Below are 20,761 nucleotides of genomic sequence, written 5' to 3'. Positions count from 1 at the left end.
CAGAGCTGAAATGTCCTGAAATAGCATTCAGATGTGTTTTAAGTTGACTCAGCGACTAGTATGACGCCAACGGATACCTCAAACTCCAGGAGTTGTATTCGCTTGACAACATGCCATTTTCTTTCAGAGCATGCTAAGTAAATAACTACAGGCTGAAATTAATTAATGCAATGATTTCACAACAAATAATTGTTTTTTGCCTCTTTCCTGCAGCATTACTGTGTTGATTTTTTTCTTCAAAGAATGCTAATGAGGATTGGTTTTCAAATGTTTTTCTGAAAAACCTCCCATTTTATTTCGGCGTGCAGAGAAAGCCTGAAAGTAGGTCACATTTTACATGTTTCTAGTAAAGCAGAATCGTTTATATCTGAGGAGCAAAAAAAAAAAAAAAACAAGGCTGCTTGTAACTGTTACAGTAAAGAATCTGAGACCTGTGTTGATGGTAAATGTGCATGTTATCAAATTTGCTAATGGAAAACAAATAGTAAAAACTGGAATCCAAAAGATGGCTGGATTAGACATATAGGTACGTTCACTTTGAAATGAGTGTATTACAAAACATACATTCAGTAGATGGTTAGAGCCATGGTAAATGATTTTCATCTCATGCTTTTGCACAGAAAAATCTAATAGCTTTCTCAGTCAACTGTGCACATAAACAAGAATGAAACCATGACGGCTGGAGCTATTTTAATCAGAAATATATTAGATTGTAGGATAAAAAAAAAAAACTTCAATCTCTAAACTCCAAGTACAAAACAGTGAGATATTAACCCAAGATTTATATCTCACATATCCATGAGATAAAAAGGTGACACTATTTAATAACTTTTTATATCATCAATTTTTAAGCAGTACATCATCAAAGATAACTAGTTAATACTGATTATTGTACAAATTAATGTAATATTTATAACTTTATATATACACTACACTTCAGAAGTTTGGGGTCAATAACAGTTTTTTTTTTTTTTTTTTATAAATTAATACCTTTATTAAGCAAGTACACATTAATTTGATAGTGACAGTAAAGATATTTACAATGTTACATTTCAAATAAATGCTGTTGAATCCTGAAAAAAAGTATCACGGTTTCCACAAAATATTAAGCAGCACAACTTTTTCAACATTGATAATAATAAGAATTTTTTTCAGCATCAAATCAGCATATTCAAATTATTTCTGAAGGATCATGTGACACTGAAGACTGGAGTAATGATGCTGAAAATTCAGCCTTGCCATCACAGAAATAAATTACATAAAAAAAAAACAATAAAAAAAAAACAGAAAAGAGTTATTTATTTTAAATTGTAATAATATTTCACAATATTACTGTGTTTTTTTTCTGTATTTTTGACCAAATAAATGCAGCCTTGGTGAGCAAAGGAGACTTTTAAAAACATAAAAAAAAATCTTACCAACCCCACACTTTTGAACAGTAGTGTAAAGTATGTAAATATTTTATTTATGACTTAATTCATGAAAGTTATTATAAAGTGTCTAAAAAAAAAAACATTGTAAATTCAGGCAGTTTAGTCATAATAAATCATGAAATACAGAAATATTCAGATAGTTTATGCCTTCTCAAAAGGTAGGCTATGCCAGTTTACATAGGGCTGTTGTGATTGATTAGACGCCCTTCACTGTCTTGACAATTTGTTGAAGGGTGAAAACCGATTCCTGTCTTAGACATTAAGATAAACAACTCATATTTACAGACTCCCTGTGATTTCCATCTTCTGAATTTAGTGAGAATGTTTTCCCCCTTTGCAGTTGAGTCACATATATATATATATCGTGAAAGACTGTGAAGGTCCTATAGCTCTCCATGACAACAGCATAAATTGCACTTTTTTATTCTGTTTTTTTTTACCTCGCACTGTAAAAGTTGCTCCTCATATATTGAGCGATCCATCTTATCTTGACAGAAAACTGATCTTTTTTTATGTTGATGCATATATGCAATTTTCACAGACATTTCCACACATTCCAGTTTTATATAAAAAGCAGTAATAAATGCTCTGTGTTGTCAAAGGCTGTAATTCTGTGGCTGTTTGTGTTGACAAATGCTACAACCCAAGCAACTTAATCAAGAACACTTAAGCAGTACATGTACAGTTATTCAATGCTGAGTGGAAATAATTGCCTCTAGATGTAGAGATACTAAAATGAATTCATGTATTACAGTTACGCCTCGTCACATCATGTCTATGTGACTAATATGTCTAATAGAAAAGCAGGGAAATGTAGTAAAACAAAGCTACTGAATCAGGTGACGTAAATGTAACTCTGTATTTGCACATAGATGACACGTAATGCACTCCTCATATAATACTTCAATTAAAAATGGACATTTACAGAGGAAAAAAGAAAAAAAAGTGTTTCCTGCTTTTTTCTTAAAGCGAGAGACATACAGCCAAGTGTGCTTTGATATCAGAACAGAGACTTCACTTCATAAGGCAATTGTTTTGTGGTGAAGCGTGTGTGTGTTTTTTTTTTTTTTTTTTTTTTTTTTGGTCTTTGCACTTTCAAAAAGTACAAATACAGGTGTTTATCAGTATATATCCAAGAAGCAATGTGAAGCTTTTCACGTTTTGAATGAGATGAGCAGTATTTACAAAGCGGCCAACAAACCTTTTCAAAACAATATTGTAAGCGTATACCGTAACTTTAAGGTTGCCTTCTCAAAAGAGATTTCAATAAACATTAAAAAACCTGTAATGAAATTTAGCCATTCAGTTTGCTTTCATGTTTACCTTTTGGTTTAGCCATTTCTCTGAATACAAAGGAATTTATATCCAACATTCTGGCAATTCAGTCCCACATTAAATACAGATATACAGATCTCACAATACAGGATTTGTAACTCCAGATAGAATAGAAAAGCAAGAATTGTTGCTTTGCTGATTGTTGTAACTGTTGGACCACTGTGCTCCGATACTTTACATCAGAATAGACTTCTTACTGTTGATTCTCCATCTCGAACAATGACATCACCAAGAATAACTACAGCACCCGCACATACGTGCTAAGAAACCGTAGGTATATATTCTGACTTAAAATGTTCTTTTTCAAGGTTCATAGGCAGTCCACTTAAGAAAAACCCCCCATAGTCTCAAAAGGAACCCTTATTCAAAGACACTATGTGGGTTTGACTGTAGGCTAGATCCAACAAGGTTTTCCCAGCAAGGGAATATTCTGGCAACGTACGGCTTCCGCATGGTATGCTCCTATCTCGGTTACAATCAAAAATTCTGCTTCTCGCAATTGCTGCCCAAAGGAAGAGGGTTCAAAGACAATCTCATCCACAAACATTTACATGTACACTGACAATAAATTTAGTTTCCCTTTCTCTCTCATCACATTTACAAATACATTCTCACTGGCAGGCACAAATGAACAACAGAGGCTCATTTGAACTAACTGCACAGCTGGCTGAGTTCTGGCTCTGTGGAGTTAGGGAGCTTGGTGTTAAAACTCTGGAGTGCTTCCCGTATTCGCACCACCTCACTGGACGAAAGCTTGAGCCTGTGCCTCAGCAGGCAGGAGAAGAGGTCCAGCTGCTGGGCTCCCGGTGGAGAGAGCCGGTTGATGCGGTCCCTCATTTCCAGAAGCATTAGGAAGGCCGCATCCTGGGATCCCTGCGTGTACGGGTAGTCCAACTGCAGGATCAGGTCCTTGATCCCCTCTGGATCAAAGTGCATGCTGTAGCCAAAGACCTTCAGACTGTTGATTTTCATGTAGCCCAGGTTGGCCGAGTGGTCATCCAGGTCCAGCGGCTCGTAAAAAAGCGTCTCATTGACGGCAGGATCATCAGTGATGATGCGACTGCGCAGGTAAATGTGCACCGTTTCGAAGAAGGACTTCCACTTGCTGCCAAGAGCGAGGGTCCAGTTATAGCACTGGAGTGAGGCATCCAATTTAGTTCTATCCCAGTCTGGGAAGTCCTGCTGGTTGACGGGCATAAACCAGCTCTCGGAGTGGCTGCCCCCGAAGGGGTTCACATAGATAGCAGGCACGGGTTCCAGCGTGCTGTTCTTGGTGGAACAGATCTGGAAAGAGATCCCCATCAGCATGTGGATGAGGTTGGACTTGTTCTTGTTGCTCTTGAGGGTGAGCAGCATGCGCTTCCTCCACGCCGGGTTGAACCAGCTGCCCAGGCGCACGTCGTTGCTTATGTAGATGGCATGGACCTCCATGCGGCTATCGAGCCTTTGGAGAAGGTAACGCATCTCTGTGTCTGGCATGTCAAAGTCAAAGTTGATGTAGTGGTCCAAAGAGTTGGCGATGTTGGGGCGGCAGAAGCCCATATGGAGGATGCTGCCTGGGAGGCATGTGCCACAGCGGGTGATGTTGTCCGGGGCGCAGGACAAGCAGAGGGTCCCCTCACCCACCCTACATGGCACAGAGCCCTGGCAGACGGCGCGTTGCTCTGTGGCACAGATGCAGCCCTGCAGTTCCTCAGAGAAGGTGCCGTGCACACCATGCTCGCTGCAATACAACAGAGACTGGGCTTTGTTGAGCCAAAAACCCAGAGGTCTGCAAGAGAGAAGGTAATAATTACAGACAAGATTAGTTCCTGAAAAAATGACAGGCTAGGATTTACTAAATGAAGATAAAATCGAAAGATTTCTGGGCTTCGTTGCCATGAAAAATTGTTCAGCTAACATGTTCAAATTGTTCAGTCAGAACTTGACATCAGCCTTATTTTCTTTGTGGTAAATGAGGCATTAATTTCCTCTTGCTGATTGATACGAATATTAATCGAGTGCTGATGGCCTGTTCTTTGACAAATGCAAATTGCTCTTAACAAGTAGAGGAAGTGAGTCTTAAAAGCCTTTGGGGATGTGTGTGAGGAGATGGCACATTCTTTTCATTCTTTTTTATCCAATTTAGTGAGAGACAATTCACTTAAATAAATGCTCTCCATTATCTTCCAACTCACTTCACAACTGTTGACGCATACTTTATGCCATGCATAGATAAATAAAAATTCTCACATCACATGCCCTTTCTGTCGACTGCCTCCCTGTGGGATTTCATTTCATCTGGCCTTCCTCTTGTCCTGGACTCTCGAGTTTATTAATGGTCTTATAAATCCACTAATGTAACATGTTCTTCTTTTTCACGAGAGCATTTGATGTCAAGATGCAATTAAGGCGGTAAATAAACCAATAAGAAGTGTTCATTTATTCATGTTGACTCAGAGAACTGCATCTTGGTTCAGTAATTAAGAACTGGTTGAATCTTCTATTTTGGTGAGAAATCTCTCAGAAATGAATTGTATGTTTTTTTTTTACCATTCAAATAAACTGAAAATCTCATAAAACAAATAGAACTGCATTTCTGAAATTACTAATTGTGACCATCTCAGACTTGGCCAGACATAGCAATGAAGTTCTTAAACTTTTTTGGGGAACATCAAACTTACATAGCTGACTGTTTGCCATTAAATTAAACTTAGACTTCATGCTAAAAAAAACTACGAATACAAGGGGATCAAAATGACCTGGTTTATTTTTTTTATTTTTTTAAAGAAAAGACATCCTGATTTTATCTTTTTCAGAGTAATGGCATCTTTTGACAACTGTATGTATTAAGTGATGAAATCACTTTTTTTGGATAAAAAGAATAGAATTTAAATAGAATAGAATAAAGATTGTCTTTTTAAAAGTTTTTTTTTTTTTCTAAACGTATGACCAACAAATATGTAAATGACATTACAGAGGCTCACATTCAAGATTTATAAGAAACACATGGAATATCAAGCCATTTTTTTTTTCTTTATTGAAAAACCTCCAAAAATTGCATTCTAGGGTAATAAAACTTTTGTTTATGAAACTAATGAAGCAACAAAAAATATTCCACTCTCAGTTTGGGTTAATTCTAGTGTGTTTTTCCTTGTGCAGTGTTACATGTACAAGCAGATGAAGGTGGAAGCCGTTTATGGAGTGAAAGTCTTCAAGTTGAAGGATGCTAACTACAACCTGTCCCTCGCGTGGAGCTCTTGATTATAGTGTGTGCACGCTGACCACTATTCAGAAATGTTCACTCTATGCAGGCACCACGAGGCACAACGTTCACTCACTTTAATATCATCCAGCCTTATTTCTCATCTCTCTTTGTTTGTCCCACAAATTCAAATATCCAGCAACTTTTTCTTTGCATAATCAAAAATAACTGTCCTGTAAGAACAACATCTGAACCACACAATAGTGCAGCTTCAATGCCTCTAAGCCATAGTCTAAATAAATCACACAATGTTGTATATACTGAGAGTGAAACAGCCAACTGTCTTATAGACACAGAAACACAAAGACAAATGTTTGAATGCTAACCGTATTAAATAAAAAAAAAACATAATTTGCTCACCCTCATGTTGTTCCAGCTATCTGTTTAATTGATGCTTTCTAAAATCCACATTGCACATGCTACCTTACATGATTTGCAAAAACAACAACAACAACAACAAAAGATCATATGGCCTTGTACCTTTCTCTAGGCAGGCTGATCTTTGGCTGTGTAGGACAGCGCTTGCTGAGAGCGAAGAGTTTGCGCACTATCTTGATGGCTTTTCCCAGCACCACTTTAGTGCTTGCCTCCAGCAGACCATAACGTCTCTGCAGGACCAGATCTGACGTCCAGAACTTTAAGATGGCAGAGGTGTTTAAAAAATGATCTGTTGGCAATTTCTTGAGAAAGGCCTTGAACTCATCTGAAAAACAGAAGGAGAGCGAGAAATGTTATTATGGTTATTATTACTGTGAAACCTTGGAGAAGGTGAATAAACTATATTGAGCTGTTATGAGCTTCAATAAGAGGACATGAAATGGCTCATGATATGAATGCATGAGTTATCGAGCGACTCATTGTGGGTGTTGTTAAGGAAAAAACAGCAGAGACAAAAACGTTAATCACTTGACTCACACCGTATCAGCAAACTATATAGCAGCAATACAAAGTGAGGTTTTATTAAAACTTTTGACAATCATTGTGCACTGCTGATTGATCACTACTTGAAATAAGGGCAAGCTAATCTGTCTTCAGCACAGACAGTTTAGTTGAAAAACTCATAATTCTTAACAGAATTTCCCAACACCTTCCATTGTGCAAGCTGTAAACAGTGAAATATTAGCAGAATTATCAAATTCGAGTTATCTAGAAATGCATTTGGGCCACTTAAGACATGAGCATCCCACATAAATGGAGAGAAATTAAGACATTTGCGCAGCTCTGAGGAGACGAACCCCTATCCCCCTCACTTTTTCATTGTAAGGCCATGCAGAAAGAGCTCCATTGGTGTCACAGGGCATTACAATGTGCAATGATCCCGCGAGCGCTGAGCCCATAGGCTACCACACACAAGACTAAATCACAGAGATAACATTAGCATTGGCTTAGACTGTCAGTTAAGCTCAGTTTAAGCTCCGGTTTACTTCTTCTCTTCCCTATCATTTTGTCTATGCATGTGTGTCTGTTTGACTCTGACAGCAGAAGAAAAGCCTACAATGACCAGTGTCACAACATAATTGCATTACAATTAACAGGGTGGTCTGGCAGTGCATAATCATGTTGTTTGCTAATGTGATGTTGGTTATATAAAACTAATAATGACAAATGAGTGACAGTTAACTAGACAGTTGACGGCACCCATTGACTTCCATAGTATTTTTTTTTCCTACTTTGGAAGTCAATGGGTGCCATCAACTGTCTGGTTACCAACATTCCTTAAAATACGGTCTTCTTTATTCTTCTTTAAAATCTTCTTTTGTGTTCAACAGAAGAAATAAACTCATACTGGTTTGGAACAACTTCAGGGTGAGTAAGGACAAAATTTCCATTTTTTGGTGAACTATCCCTTTAAACTAAGTTCTCTGTCACGTCTTATTATGCTTAAACTGTCAAATGCACACAAGGTTATGTCAAAATCACATGTGTATATTAGATCTGTGTATTACAGTGAAAGCAGTGTAATATTAACAGCATATATAGCAGTAGGTACTGTATATGAATCAAACAACAAAAGAAAATCAAAATCACTCACTGCTCTTGATTGAATAATTTTAGTAGCTTTTATAAGAATAGATTTTTTTCTTGATTGTTTGAAAGGATTAGTTCACTTCAGAATGAACATTTCCTGATAATTTACTCAAATGAACAGGAGCAAACGTTTCATTACATTGCTATCTTCAGTGCACCTGTTCATTTGCTTTTAAATCACTTTCGATTAGCACTTTTTGCATGATGCAAAAAAACAAAAACGATGCATTAGACTTCTGTAGTCTGTACTGAATCCGGTGTACAGCCAGCCACCTTCTTGCTCGTTTTCCATATTCCTGCGGCTCTACGCACCTGAAGAAAAATGATTTTTTGTCAATTTAGAGCGCAACAATTTCTTCTAGTTTTCCTGATAATATACTCACTCATGTGCGTCCAGGACTTCACGCATTACGTAGTCACGTTGAAAAGGTCCCGCGTGACGTAGGCGGAAGTATCGACCCAGTGTTTACAAAGCGAACGTGCAAAGACTAAGTCAAACGACCTTGACCTTTACAAAAAAAGGTAAAACAACGATGTCGAACGATTTTGAAGTTGGAGGAGAAAATGAGATGGAGTTTTTCCCTTTGTAAACACTGGGTCGGTTCTTCAGCGTGACCTTTCCAACGTGACCACGTAATGCGTGAAGTCCTGGACGCACATCCCAGAGCTAGTGCAAGATGAGCATTTGTGGTTAAAAAGTAAATACAAATTTTTTTTTTTTTTTTTTTTAATGACTGATAAGACCCTTATTCCTCGGCTGGGATCGTGTAGAGCCCTTTGAAGCTACACTGACACTGCAATTTGGACCTTCAAACCCGTTGGTACTCGTTGACGTCACATTGCATATAAACAAACGGCTTATTCTGAGACACTGCTTATGATTTATGGGGATTCAAATGGAGTGGGTGGAATTTTACGATTATAGGGTGGTTGTGTACACATACTGCCGACACGCATTTATGTTACACCATGTAAACGTGAATTTTGCATAATAGGTACCCTTAAAAAGTGATTTATTCATTTAAAAAAAAATATTACAGTATTTAGCTTTTTTAGTTATTGTATGTTGCGCCATTATCTGATAAGTGATATCAATATTCTTATTAAAAACAAATTATTCAGTTTGGTCATTTAGTTAGAAAGAAGGCGGAAAGATCCTCGACTGAACGAGCTCAATAGCATTTCATTTTACAGTTATTGTATTCAGATGATTCTTACATCTGCACAGATGCTTTATCGCTTCATGAATCTGATCTGCAGCACACTTGCTTTCATTACATGATAAAAAAGCAAACATTTAATATGTACATGTATATTCCAAACATAAGCCTCCAGGGGCTGAGATCAGGGTTGTGGTATGCTATCATGCAACCCAATAAAACCATAGCGGTTCGTTCTGTACCTGATCATCCCTTTCCCACATAACGGCATAAAATGTAGCCATATGCAGCAGTACTTTTATTAGATTTTCTCCCTCCCTCCCTCTCTTTCTCACTCTACCTTCCTTCTTTTGCCTTCCACTGTTTACAGTCGAATCTCTCTCTCTCTCTCTCTCTCTCTCTCTCTCTCTCTATCTTTTCCCCATCTCTTTATCTCCTTCTTGCCCATATTCTGCTGGAGATCTCATTATTCACAGTGGCACATTTACAATTTGAACTTTTCTTCCCTTTTCTGCCATATTCTGGCATTTATGACTATATGTTCAAATTTATGGACTATTTAGCCCTTCCTAAAAATGTCAGCTGGAATGATGAGGTTATTTTCCTCAAAACACATTCTCATTTTGTACATTAGTACCTCGAATTTCTATGAACAAGGAGAGATGGGAACTTACTGCTGGCTATGCACATTCAAGAACTAAACCGCATTCATGCTCATTATATAATGGTTCAAATAAATGGACTACATTGAAAATTTTGATCAGCACTGATTCCTCATGCAGATGTAGCGCAGGCCAGACCGCTGGTACAGGTGACAATTCACAAATGTGTTTGTACAGAATTAGGTCCCTTTAATAGAAAAGGTAGTTGTGTGTACATGGTGAGTTTATCCTGTAACAACAACCTTCTCCTTCGATCACAGAGGAGAAAACTTGACATTTACACTTTACCTTAAAGTTATTTACCTGTGTTGCTTCTCCACATGGTATGGACTTTAAAAACAACAAAGACAGCTGGAGGAATAGGAATCAATGCTGTCTGCTGATGTAACTATAGACTGTCAACTACAAAACTATCACAAAGTATCATCACTGAGAATGGCCATAATGTCAAGATAAGAAAGAATATTCCAGAGGTGTTATAACAAACAATCAAATAATTTAATAACGGAACCAATAAATTAATAATACAACAACAAAAAATGAATACATAGAGGAACCCGGGGAAGTTGACAAGGATTATATCTCAGGAACTAAGGTTTTCAGTAACAAGTCCAATTATTTTGTTACCTTTTACATTTGAATTGGTTTGTGTTTCATAATTGTTTAACAGTTTAAATTGTGCTTTAATCGGCTGTTTAAATGCCATGTTTCATTGTGACAACTTGCCCCATTTGGCAAAAGGTGAAATTAACTGTATTTTAAAGCAAAAGGTAAAATCAACAGTGGAAATTATTTTAAGGTAGGAGTAAAAAAAAGTATGACAACTAGCCGCAGTTTCCCCTATAGTAATTTCACAGGGAAAATCTAACTTGGCTCAAAGACAACGAAACTATCAGATCTCCAACAAAGTTTTTCTTAGACGGCCACGATTTATTTATAATGAAAACTCTTTACCTCTAGTTGTAGTACACAAACCCAGTGCAACTATTTGCGTTCTCCTTTATTTTAGATATTCAGTTTCAAAGTGCCTCTTAGACTTCAACTATATGTGTTCAGTTTGTGCATAAAGCTCCAGTGATCTGCCTTATTTTGAGCGTTAGACAGCTGTCTAACCAAGCCAAGTGTCCCTGCAGGTATGGCCTGATTTAGTTTTGTAATTATAAGCAAACCATCAGTGCGGTGCAAACTGTTCTCAAGTAGACGCACTGAGGAACTTAAAACTTTTGATATCAGGCTGAAAGCAGATGCGGGCGATATTGTTGAAATTACCTAAAACGGCCTCATAATTTTTTTTTCATCAGATGCAAATAGGGCTTGCAAATTCATTATAGCTGTAATGAACTGTTTTGCATCTAAATAGAGAGCAACATAATACTCAGCTCCAAACTCCACAGAAGTTGCATTTTGTGCAAAGAAAAATACAAGTTGTATGGAATTAGTTTACAGTCGTTTGAAAAAACTGTTTAAAAATAAATGAAACTGTTAAGTCAGGACAGAGAAGACAGATCAAGGATGTACCTTCTGCCCTTCAGCTTATTATTGCTTGGATTTTTTTTTCTTTCTCAATGAAAAAGCAGGACACCTGTATAATATATTCAAATGAGCACTTTTCGCTCTTCATGGGAGGAAGCGTTCTTGTTATCTTTACCGGACACCCTACAGAACAAACAGTGCCGCCTGGCCTCTATACCTCTTTTATATCTCCAAGTGGAATCTGATTTTAAAGCCGGTAAAAATGTGGTGGCTCCCAGAGGACAGGGCATAATTCACAGATTGATCAAAGCACAGGTAACAGCGGGATGGCTGAATTACGGCTCGTCTGGAGATACTGACTAGTGACAGGGTCCTGATTAGACATTTCTCGCAGTGTTAGAACGAAATGAAGGACATTTGCTCTGTTAATCAGTCAACCGGGCACATTTTTCCCTGAGCATTAATGCAGAATTGAGTTTTCCCTGTAATTGCAGAAGACGACATTTGTGACATGAACAAGACACCGTTTCAAGTCTGTGGAAGGAACCGAGGTAAAATAAGCCTGGCAATCAGACAATGACAGATTTTCATGGACTCACCGATTGAACACATTCCAATGACAACCACAATGACAAGTGTTGTTACATTTCTAGGCATCAGCCCAAGCCTTTGAATCATCCTTTACTGACAAACAACAGTTGGTTTTGTGTACTGTATATACAATGTTAATCTCGTCAGTTAAATTACTGCGTTATTTTTACCCAAACCAGTTACACGCAAACCACACCCTGCTGAAATGCAAAATCACTGACGAAATCTTTGTTAACAAACGTATTTATTTTTTCCGCAATAACAAAGACGGTACAAAAGGGAATCATGCTAATTAAAACAACTTGCATCTGCTCAAAATGAGGTGAAGTGAACTTGAACTATAGGTTGGATAGTACTGTGTGTACAGACAAACAGAAGTGCTAATAAACAGTATTTTACTACTGTTTCACTGCGCTGAGCAGCCATATTGCATTCTGAAGTCAAGGTTGGTGCACTTGGACAAATGGAACAAGTTAGGCCTACGTGTTAGTCAGAATGTGTATGTCCAGTTGTGAAGACGAACATATCAGCGCATGTAAAACTTGGACAATGGGTGTGTCTCAACGTTGCTCTTGGTACTGACCGGAGAGTCGACCATTTGAAGTGCTGTCCGTTTGTCAAAATTGTTCTAATTCACTGATATCAGTCTGTTGATAAATGCCAGTGATGTAATATGCGAGTGCTCATATCACCAGTCATTAGTAGGCTATAGCTTTTTACATTTAAACTGTAACCCTTCTCATGTATGATGTGGCTGGTATATTCATTGTTCTGTAATAATAATAAAAAATTACTTTATTATTATTTATTTTATTAGTGCTGGGCAAAGATTAATCGCGATTAATCGCATCCAAAATAAAAGTTTGTGTTTGCATAATATATGTGTGTGTACTGTGTATAATTATTTTGTGTATATACAAATACACACATATGCATGTATTTATTTAAGAAATATTTGCATGTATATACTGTATATATATTTATACATAATTTATATTATATATAAACATAAATAATTTATATATAAATATATAAAATTTCTTAAATATATACATGCATATGTGTGTATTTATATATAGGCCTATACAAAATAATTATACACAGTACACACACATATATTATGCAAACACAAACTTTTATTTTGGATGCGATTAATCGCGATTAATCTTTGCCCAGCACTATATTTTATATTTACTTATTTTTAAATCAGTACGTCTTTATAATGCAATGTCAGAGCTCAGGTTTTCACAAGGGCAGTTTTCACATGTTGTTATAGTTTAATTTTGCACCAAAATGTTGTAAGCCTGTACTAAAATTAGATGTAATTTAGCCTGACTAAAATGTATGAATGTGACATTTACTTTGAAAGATGAAAACTATGACTAAAACTGTGAAAAAACAACAACACTAATATATATTTGCCATTGTGGGTATATTCAAAATAAAAACCCCAAGGAATTTTTTTTTCCCGTCCAACAAAGAAAAATAATGAGCAATGCAACATCTCTCTTTACATGCTAAACAAGAAATGCAAAGCGAGGAATGCTATCATAATTCATAGATGGCAACCTGTTGAAAGAGTCTGTATAGCTTTTAGAATAAGAATGAACCGTCGCTTGAGCTTTTCTCTGATAAAATACTGTTTCCTCCACTCCTGCTGTCATCAGAGCTCCAAAGCAGTCACTGAAATATACTCCCCTCTCTCTCTCTCTCTCTCTCTCACTGTTGCTGAAACCTGAGCCATAAATATAAAGCCTTTAGCCTCTTTGTCTTGGTGCTGTGCACTGCGATCGTTGCTTATGGTACTCCGGTGTGTGCTTTCAGCAAGGCCAGGCTGTGTTGTTGAGGTCTCAGCCTCCAAAATCTCATAAAGGAGATCAATCCTAACTAAGACAGTAATTTTTGCCAATCAAAGTCTTGAGAGGAGCATAAAACACTTGAAATGCTCGCTCGTATGTTGTGAAATATAGGCAGCCAGCATTGTGGCGCGACATAACGTAAATTTATAATTATATCCACAGTCGTAAAAGTACACTCACAAGAGAGAAAAAAGGAAAAGATTGAAAGAAGAAAAAACATGTTTACTGTGGGTTCCACAGAAGAGTACTCAATTCCGTTAAACATATAAGCATGTCTTTTTATAGTTGATTTTAAAAGATTTATCTGCAATGCTATGAAATGTGACACAAATTTCTAAAGGCGTACATAACCATATTGCAGCCTGGGTATTCTTGGTTTAAGTAAAATTATCATTTTAATCACCCCATACTTCTAAGTTAGCAGAAATGATAGTGCTGCTTGTTTTTCTTAATAGTCCATTACCAAGTAGCATATCAGGCCATCGTGTCATTATGAGTTTGAGGTGCACTGAGGCCTGGTCTGAACTTAAATGGGGCAGCAGGATGAATGAAACCCTTAGAACCTAAAACAAGCATCGGTGTGTGGCTGCAGCATATGCATCAAAACCGGATGGACTGTTCTGTCATAGAAGCCACTGCTCGCATCATTAAAGAGAGGGAGAAATTACAATGTGTGACTTCCTTGAAATATAAATGCTTGTGAGTTCGGAAACTAAAGTTAAGTGGCCGTTCTTTTTCTTAGGCTGGAGGATAAGTTTGCATGATTCTGTTTAGTTGCAAAATATTGAGGCTCAGTGGGGCTTCTGGCTGTACTTGGCATCCACTACCAATTTATTAATAAGAAATAATATTATTTGGAGCTCTCCTACAGCACGGCAGGAAGACAGGTAAATAATCTCATTCCATTTTCTCAATTTTTACACAAACTGTATAGTGTTGTCTGCATTAATAAATCTCAACCAGCAGTGAACCCAGCAACCCAAGAAATTGTAAGAAAAGAAAATTATCCACCAAATATTCCTCTTTAATAATAAGTTTAAATATAAGTTTATTAATAACTACAAGCCAACATTTGGCACCAAATTAGTTTGTATATGTTATTCAGCTCAGCTTTAACAAAAACACAAACAGTATACAAATATGATAATATTGGGCCTCAAACACATAAAAAAAAACATTATTTATTTATTTAAAATAATTGTCAGTGAAAGGAGAAGCTTAATAAAATAAAACTGACGATAAAATGTATGAATCTATATATTGAAATACAACTTATATTTGATCATCTTACATTTTGTCTAGTTAATTTTGATGTTTAATTAAGGTTTATTGATAGAACATTGCAGTCACACAAATCATGGTTTTAAACAGGTTTTTAAATATTCATGTCCCAAGGACGGTCAAAATTTAATTAGACTATCGTGAGACTAACAATCAAAATCCTTTTTCAAACTTTCACTGTCAATTTGATGAAAATAAATAAATAAAGATGCAAAAATAAAATAAATAAATTATGGCAATTTGTATTCTTGCCCAATTTCGTTCATCGTTTGTGGTTTTGTTGGAGAAGAGATTATGGTCAATTAGTCATGCTCAAAAAAAAGAGAGAGCGAGAGAGAGAGAAAAGGCGTTCTGCAGAGTGTCTCCGCTCATCTGTATGAGAAAAGCAGATCTCACTCAGTATTCCATCACTCATAGAGAGTTATAAACTCCCAATCCCCTCTCAATACGCCTCTGAATTTCATTATAAAATATTATTCTCAGCTTCCATGCAAGGTCAGTAAGATTTAAAAAAAACTAAAAACAAAAGCATTAGGTGGTCTGCAACTTATTTGAAGTAACTGTTTGAAGTTTCACTCACGCAGAGAGATGAATTAAAGTGGAAAGAGCAGCTATTTTCAAATAACTTGTCACCTAAGGAATTGAATAAGATAACGTGACACAAATATATAACTTAACTTTATGAAATATCACCAGTCGTCTACTGGCCTTCAGATGGAAAGCACATAGGGTATGCTACTGTATGTTATTTTCTCTACTTTAAGGATACCTCGAGATTAAGGCTTTAGCTGCTTACAGCTTTTTTCATTACCTATTGCTAAAGAAACATTTCAGTTCTATCATATGTTTCTGTCAGACTGCCCCCCTTTATCTTTTTTGAGGCTCAGGGCTGAATTGAAGTCTGCATGGCACTGGAGCTCAGTCTCCTGCCCACATTAGTGCTCTGACAGCAGGGGTGACATCACACGCTTGAAAGGAAGCAGTTCAATGACCCCTGATGCTATCCAGGAACAGAACTCTGATGGATCTGCTCAGTCGGCTGGTATCTTTACACAAGAAAATCCTTGATTTCACTGTTTGACAAATAATTGCAGAGAAATGAAGTGGTAATCTGCCACAGGATTTAGGACTGGAAAACAAAACTGTGTGCATGCTGCTTATGAGCCTAATATGCATATTATGTATTTATATACTGTCGGCATGTATAATTTTTCATACATGATCCGCAGTTTTGATTGTACATGCACACTAGGAATAATGCAAACAAGTCCAGATGGCTCTATGAATTGAACAGGTATGTGGTTGAATGTTGCTTCCTTTACATAAGCAAAACAATGAACTGAAAAAAAAAAAAAAAAAAGTAAAAAAATAAAAGTAAAAAAAAAATCCTATCAGGGTCATTCAATCGTGAAATATTCTCCGAAAAAAAGGGAATTATTTTATTGCATGTCTATTTTTAAGGGCCCCTGAGGTTCCGATGAGTCGAGCATTTGATGTCAACTTATTTGCTCTCCTTTGTTGCACTCCTATTGCAGATGAATAAATGCTGTCAAACTGTTTCTTCTACTTACTGAAACAATTGAGATCAAAAGAAAAAAGAAGCCAAAAGAAAAGGAAAAATGTGTGTAATAAATTAATATAATATACATTAATATAAATTAAGTTATTATTCAATATATGACAAATGTATTCATGCATTTATTTATTTATAATTTATTTTAATATAATATAATTAATTGATTTACTGATATTAACTACAGCAAAAGTATGATATCATTTTTGTTTGGACAGAATTAAATAATAATAATAATAATCCAAGTTAAAACTTATAATAATCTAAATTAAAATGAATATATAAAAATAATAACAATAATTGTATTTATTTATTTACAACATTATCGATATTACCTTTACAGCAAAAATATGTATGATGATGATGCATGGGTGTCGGAAGCAAAAAAAAAGTGGGTGGGTCCTCCCCCAGAAAAATATTATGTTACTAATGCCATTTCATGTATTCTGATGCCTTTTAATTAAACAAGTAAACTAAACTCGCCTCCACGTCGTGCATTAAAAGCACAGCTATCCGTGGATTAACCTGCTGATACCATGGTCATTTGCCAGCATTGACCACTTAAAGCTGTTATTGATGTTTGCAACACAATATTTGACTGGAAGGGTACAACGGGCGTTTTTTTCGTCAGTTGCGGCTCGTTGAGAAATATAATATAGCTATTGCAGCGAAAATGGAGTTTAATTCATTAGGGCATTCCTCAAGTGGAATGGATTTGACTGACAACGCTCTGAAAAGCGAACAGACATATGCGCTTAATGTAAAAGTGAGTGGGTCCAATATCATTGGTCTTAAAAAGTGGGTGGGTCTTGTCCCACCCTTATACAATGGTTCCGACGCCCATGTGATGATGTATGATGTATGATCATATTGTAATTTTTTTTGGAGGACAGAATTTACTAAAACAATTCTGATTTGAGAACTTGAACTAGGTGTTTGAAACTAAAATACAAAACCATATAACAGACTTTTGACTAAAAACCTTGCTACTGAGATATAGCCCTTATGACATCTTATCTGTGCGCCAACTAGCCCAGTCTCCACTATATTTAACTCTTGCCGTTGCTCTGTCACACAGAGTCACATCTCCCTCATTTATAACAGTCAATGATATCAGTAAATGGACTGCTAGGAGTCCTAGAGAAAGTGATGTATGTCTACTTAAACTCATCATGATCATCATCACAGTGCAGATATGACTTCCAATTAGTCTGTCTTGCTTTTCTTCCTTTTGAGGAAGCAAATGACCTTGATTACCCTGCTCTGCTAAAGATTGCTACACGTGTGAATGCTAATATCAGTGTTTTTTATTGATCCAAGCAAATATATAATTCAACACAGGGCTCGAAATTAACTTTTTTACTTGGTAGCACTGGTGCTCCCAACTTCAAAAAGTTAGGAGCACCAGCAAAAATGTAGGAGCACCCACCAAAAATTAAGGACCCAGAGAGTATAGTCAACTATTGTTATTTCTGTGTTACAAATATTTTTATTATCTCAGAAGAACTTGAATTCGAACTAGAATTAAAGATTATAGTTTGGATATAAACACTGATGTCTACAGAAGTGATCAAAATAGAGAAAAGCACCTTTTGAAAGTAACATGGAGCTTCAAATAACAATTGTATCGATTACATTGTTACACCACTAGGTGGCGACAAGTGACTTAAATGTATTTGTTATTGAATCATTCATTCAAGAGATTCGTTCAAAAAAGGCTGATTCATCCATTAATGAAACAAGCAAAGTATTTATTATGATATTAATCAGATATGTTGCTATATAATACTAAATAAGCTATGTATTAATATTAATAAAAAAAACAATAAAAAAAAACCATCCTCACCATCAGCATTGGCGTGTTCCACCTCTTTAGGTGACGGCTTACAAAAGAAATCTGTCAGCGGAAGCCGATCACACCAAATGCACGCATCTTCAATGGTAACATAATACACTGATTAATGAGCGCTGCTTTTAAATGAACATTTCTTTAAAACAAAATTTATTTGACCAATTTTCCTTTTCTTAATGGCATAAACAAGCTTTACTCCCTTGAAACTTAAACTGTCTGGAATGTCACTGTTTCTGTCACCACGACTTCCCGAACAGGCGAGCACACGTACAGACACGCGTGCACACATCACTTTTGAAGTAAAATAAAAAATTGAGGATGCGGTGCATCGCGATGCATCGTGATATCGAATTGAACTGAATCGATGACATGATAATCGTAATCGAACCGAACCGTGAGACCAGTGCCGGTTCACACCCCTACCTGACGGCTCATGCAATGTTTGGCTCGATGTCATGGTGCAAAGGCAATTTGTAGCCTTCAGCAACTTAAATGGTGTTTGTTGGCCTGTCTTTTTCATTCTTTTCTTTCTTGCTTGCTTTTTTAGTCTTTGTGAATTTACTCTTTTCCTTTTTCTTTAAACTCTTGTGTGAATTGCAGGCCTGTTTAGTGGGCACAATTCCTCCCTGCATGCGCTTTGTAGACCCTGTTATGCTTAAGTTACATTCTTTTGCCGCATTCTGCGTGTTTTAGGTCATGTGTGGAGCTCTTAGTTTAGTCACATTAAAGACAATCTGACATGCAGTGAGCAGTTAAACTCTACCCTAATCTCGCTGTTCCACATATCATTGCGCCAAGGTGACACCAAACTGTCATGCTGCGATGTACGCATATTCTAATACCTTTATTTTCCAGGGTTGACATTTATATTTTGCAACCTCTAAAAATGTAGAAAAACATCCTTTGTGTGGGAGTTTGTGACTATTTCCTTTTCAGTGAAAACCTACTTGGCTGTCCACAGATTGCATGCTTTACACAAAGACTACGATCTCATCATAAGTGTTTTGGAAATAGCAGGCAATCACTATTTACTTTCTGCCTGACCAGATTTATTATATTTCAGAGTGACTCATGATCACCCTGTATCTACTGGTTTGGCTGCCGTCACAATTGTTGGATATTGGAAAGGCCAATATCTGACCCATACAATTACAATTTTATTGGGTTCACAGATATTGCCTAGACTAGAGGAACAAAAGCTCTGCTGAAGGATACATACAGTGATTCACACTAATGGATGCATGTGATTCACATTAATGACCAATACTGATTAAAGAAAGTCTCTAATATCTGCCAATAACCAATGTAGAATTGAAAATAATCTTGACTGTTTTTCTACCCCCTCTTCCTACCACAATGACCATTTGGAGTTCCTAAAGGCACAGAGGTTCCCTTTCAAGGGAACTCGAGCTGCGTCGAGACGCGGTGGGAACGCCCTGCGTGATTGCGTCGTGAAGCACGTGTACAATCAGTCCAATGGAAAGACGAGACGTCATAGGCGGGTGACGTCATCGACCAGGAAGCTATAAAGCACTCCTGAGACAGACCGCGACAGCTTCTGTGCCTTCAGCAAGCGATCTGTGTATTCTGTCCTTGTCATATTTATTGTTGTCTGTCAAGTTGCAATATATATTATGGCAAAAGAGAGCAAGCAAGCGTTAGATACAATGTATTGGTGCAGGTGTGGTTGAGGCTACACCTGTACGCATTTCCCGATATCTTTGCTCCCGGGAGTTACTCTCATCTGGAGTTATGGATACTGTGGGCTCAGTCTCTGAGGGGGCCCAGCTCATAGATTCAGGTCTCTCGACTGAGGTCGTGGAGACCATACTCCAGTCTAGAGCTCCCTCCATGAGAAGACTGAATATGCATTGAAATGGAAACTGTTCTCTGCCTGGTGCGGAGAACGCCTTCTGAATCTTGCTATCTGCCCTATGGTACAGTACTTGATTTCTGCAATGAATGTTTCTTTGCTGGGTTACTTCTGAGGAGAGATACTTATTTCATCTTCTCCGTGGTACATGAGGCTGAGGCCTGCACGTACTTGGATTTGCACCTGGTATGGTGATAGTCTTTCCTCACCCCTTGCCGGGTTGTATTCATAGGTCCCTATTAAATTTGTGGGTCATTTGTGCTGCAGGCCTTCTGTCCTCCAGCGGCCGGACAGCCTTCACCTTTGGCTGTCCCGGCCCATTCTACCAGGAGTATGGCTGCCTCTAAGGCTTTATTATCAGGAGTATTCACTCTATGACATCTGTAATGCGGCAGGC

At 37.1% G+C, this 20,761-nt stretch overlaps 1 protein-coding gene across 1 annotated transcript in view; it reads right to left on the bottom strand.

Moving 5' to 3' along the window:
- Nucleotides 1-2,289: 2,289 nt before the first annotated feature.
- The window catches only part of brinp2 (bone morphogenetic protein/retinoic acid inducible neural-specific 2), a 100,038-nt gene continuing 81,566 nt past the window's right edge, over nt 2,290-20,761 (bottom strand). The window contains exons 7-8 of the mRNA XM_084410846.1: nt 6,493-6,715; nt 2,290-4,539 (exon numbers count right to left, since the gene is read on the bottom strand). Coding sequence (XP_084266972.1) covers nt 3,420-4,539; nt 6,493-6,715 — 1,343 coding nt within the window. The 3' untranslated portion in view covers nt 2,290-3,419. The remainder of the gene's footprint in view (nt 4,540-6,492; nt 6,716-20,761) is intronic.

The sequence above is a fragment of the Rutilus rutilus genome (genome assembly GCF_951802725.1).
Source record: "Rutilus rutilus genome assembly, chromosome: 6".
In the NCBI taxonomy this organism is placed as follows: domain Eukaryota; kingdom Metazoa; phylum Chordata; class Actinopteri; order Cypriniformes; family Leuciscidae; genus Rutilus; species Rutilus rutilus.
This window is presented reverse-complemented; position numbering and strand designations above follow the sequence as displayed.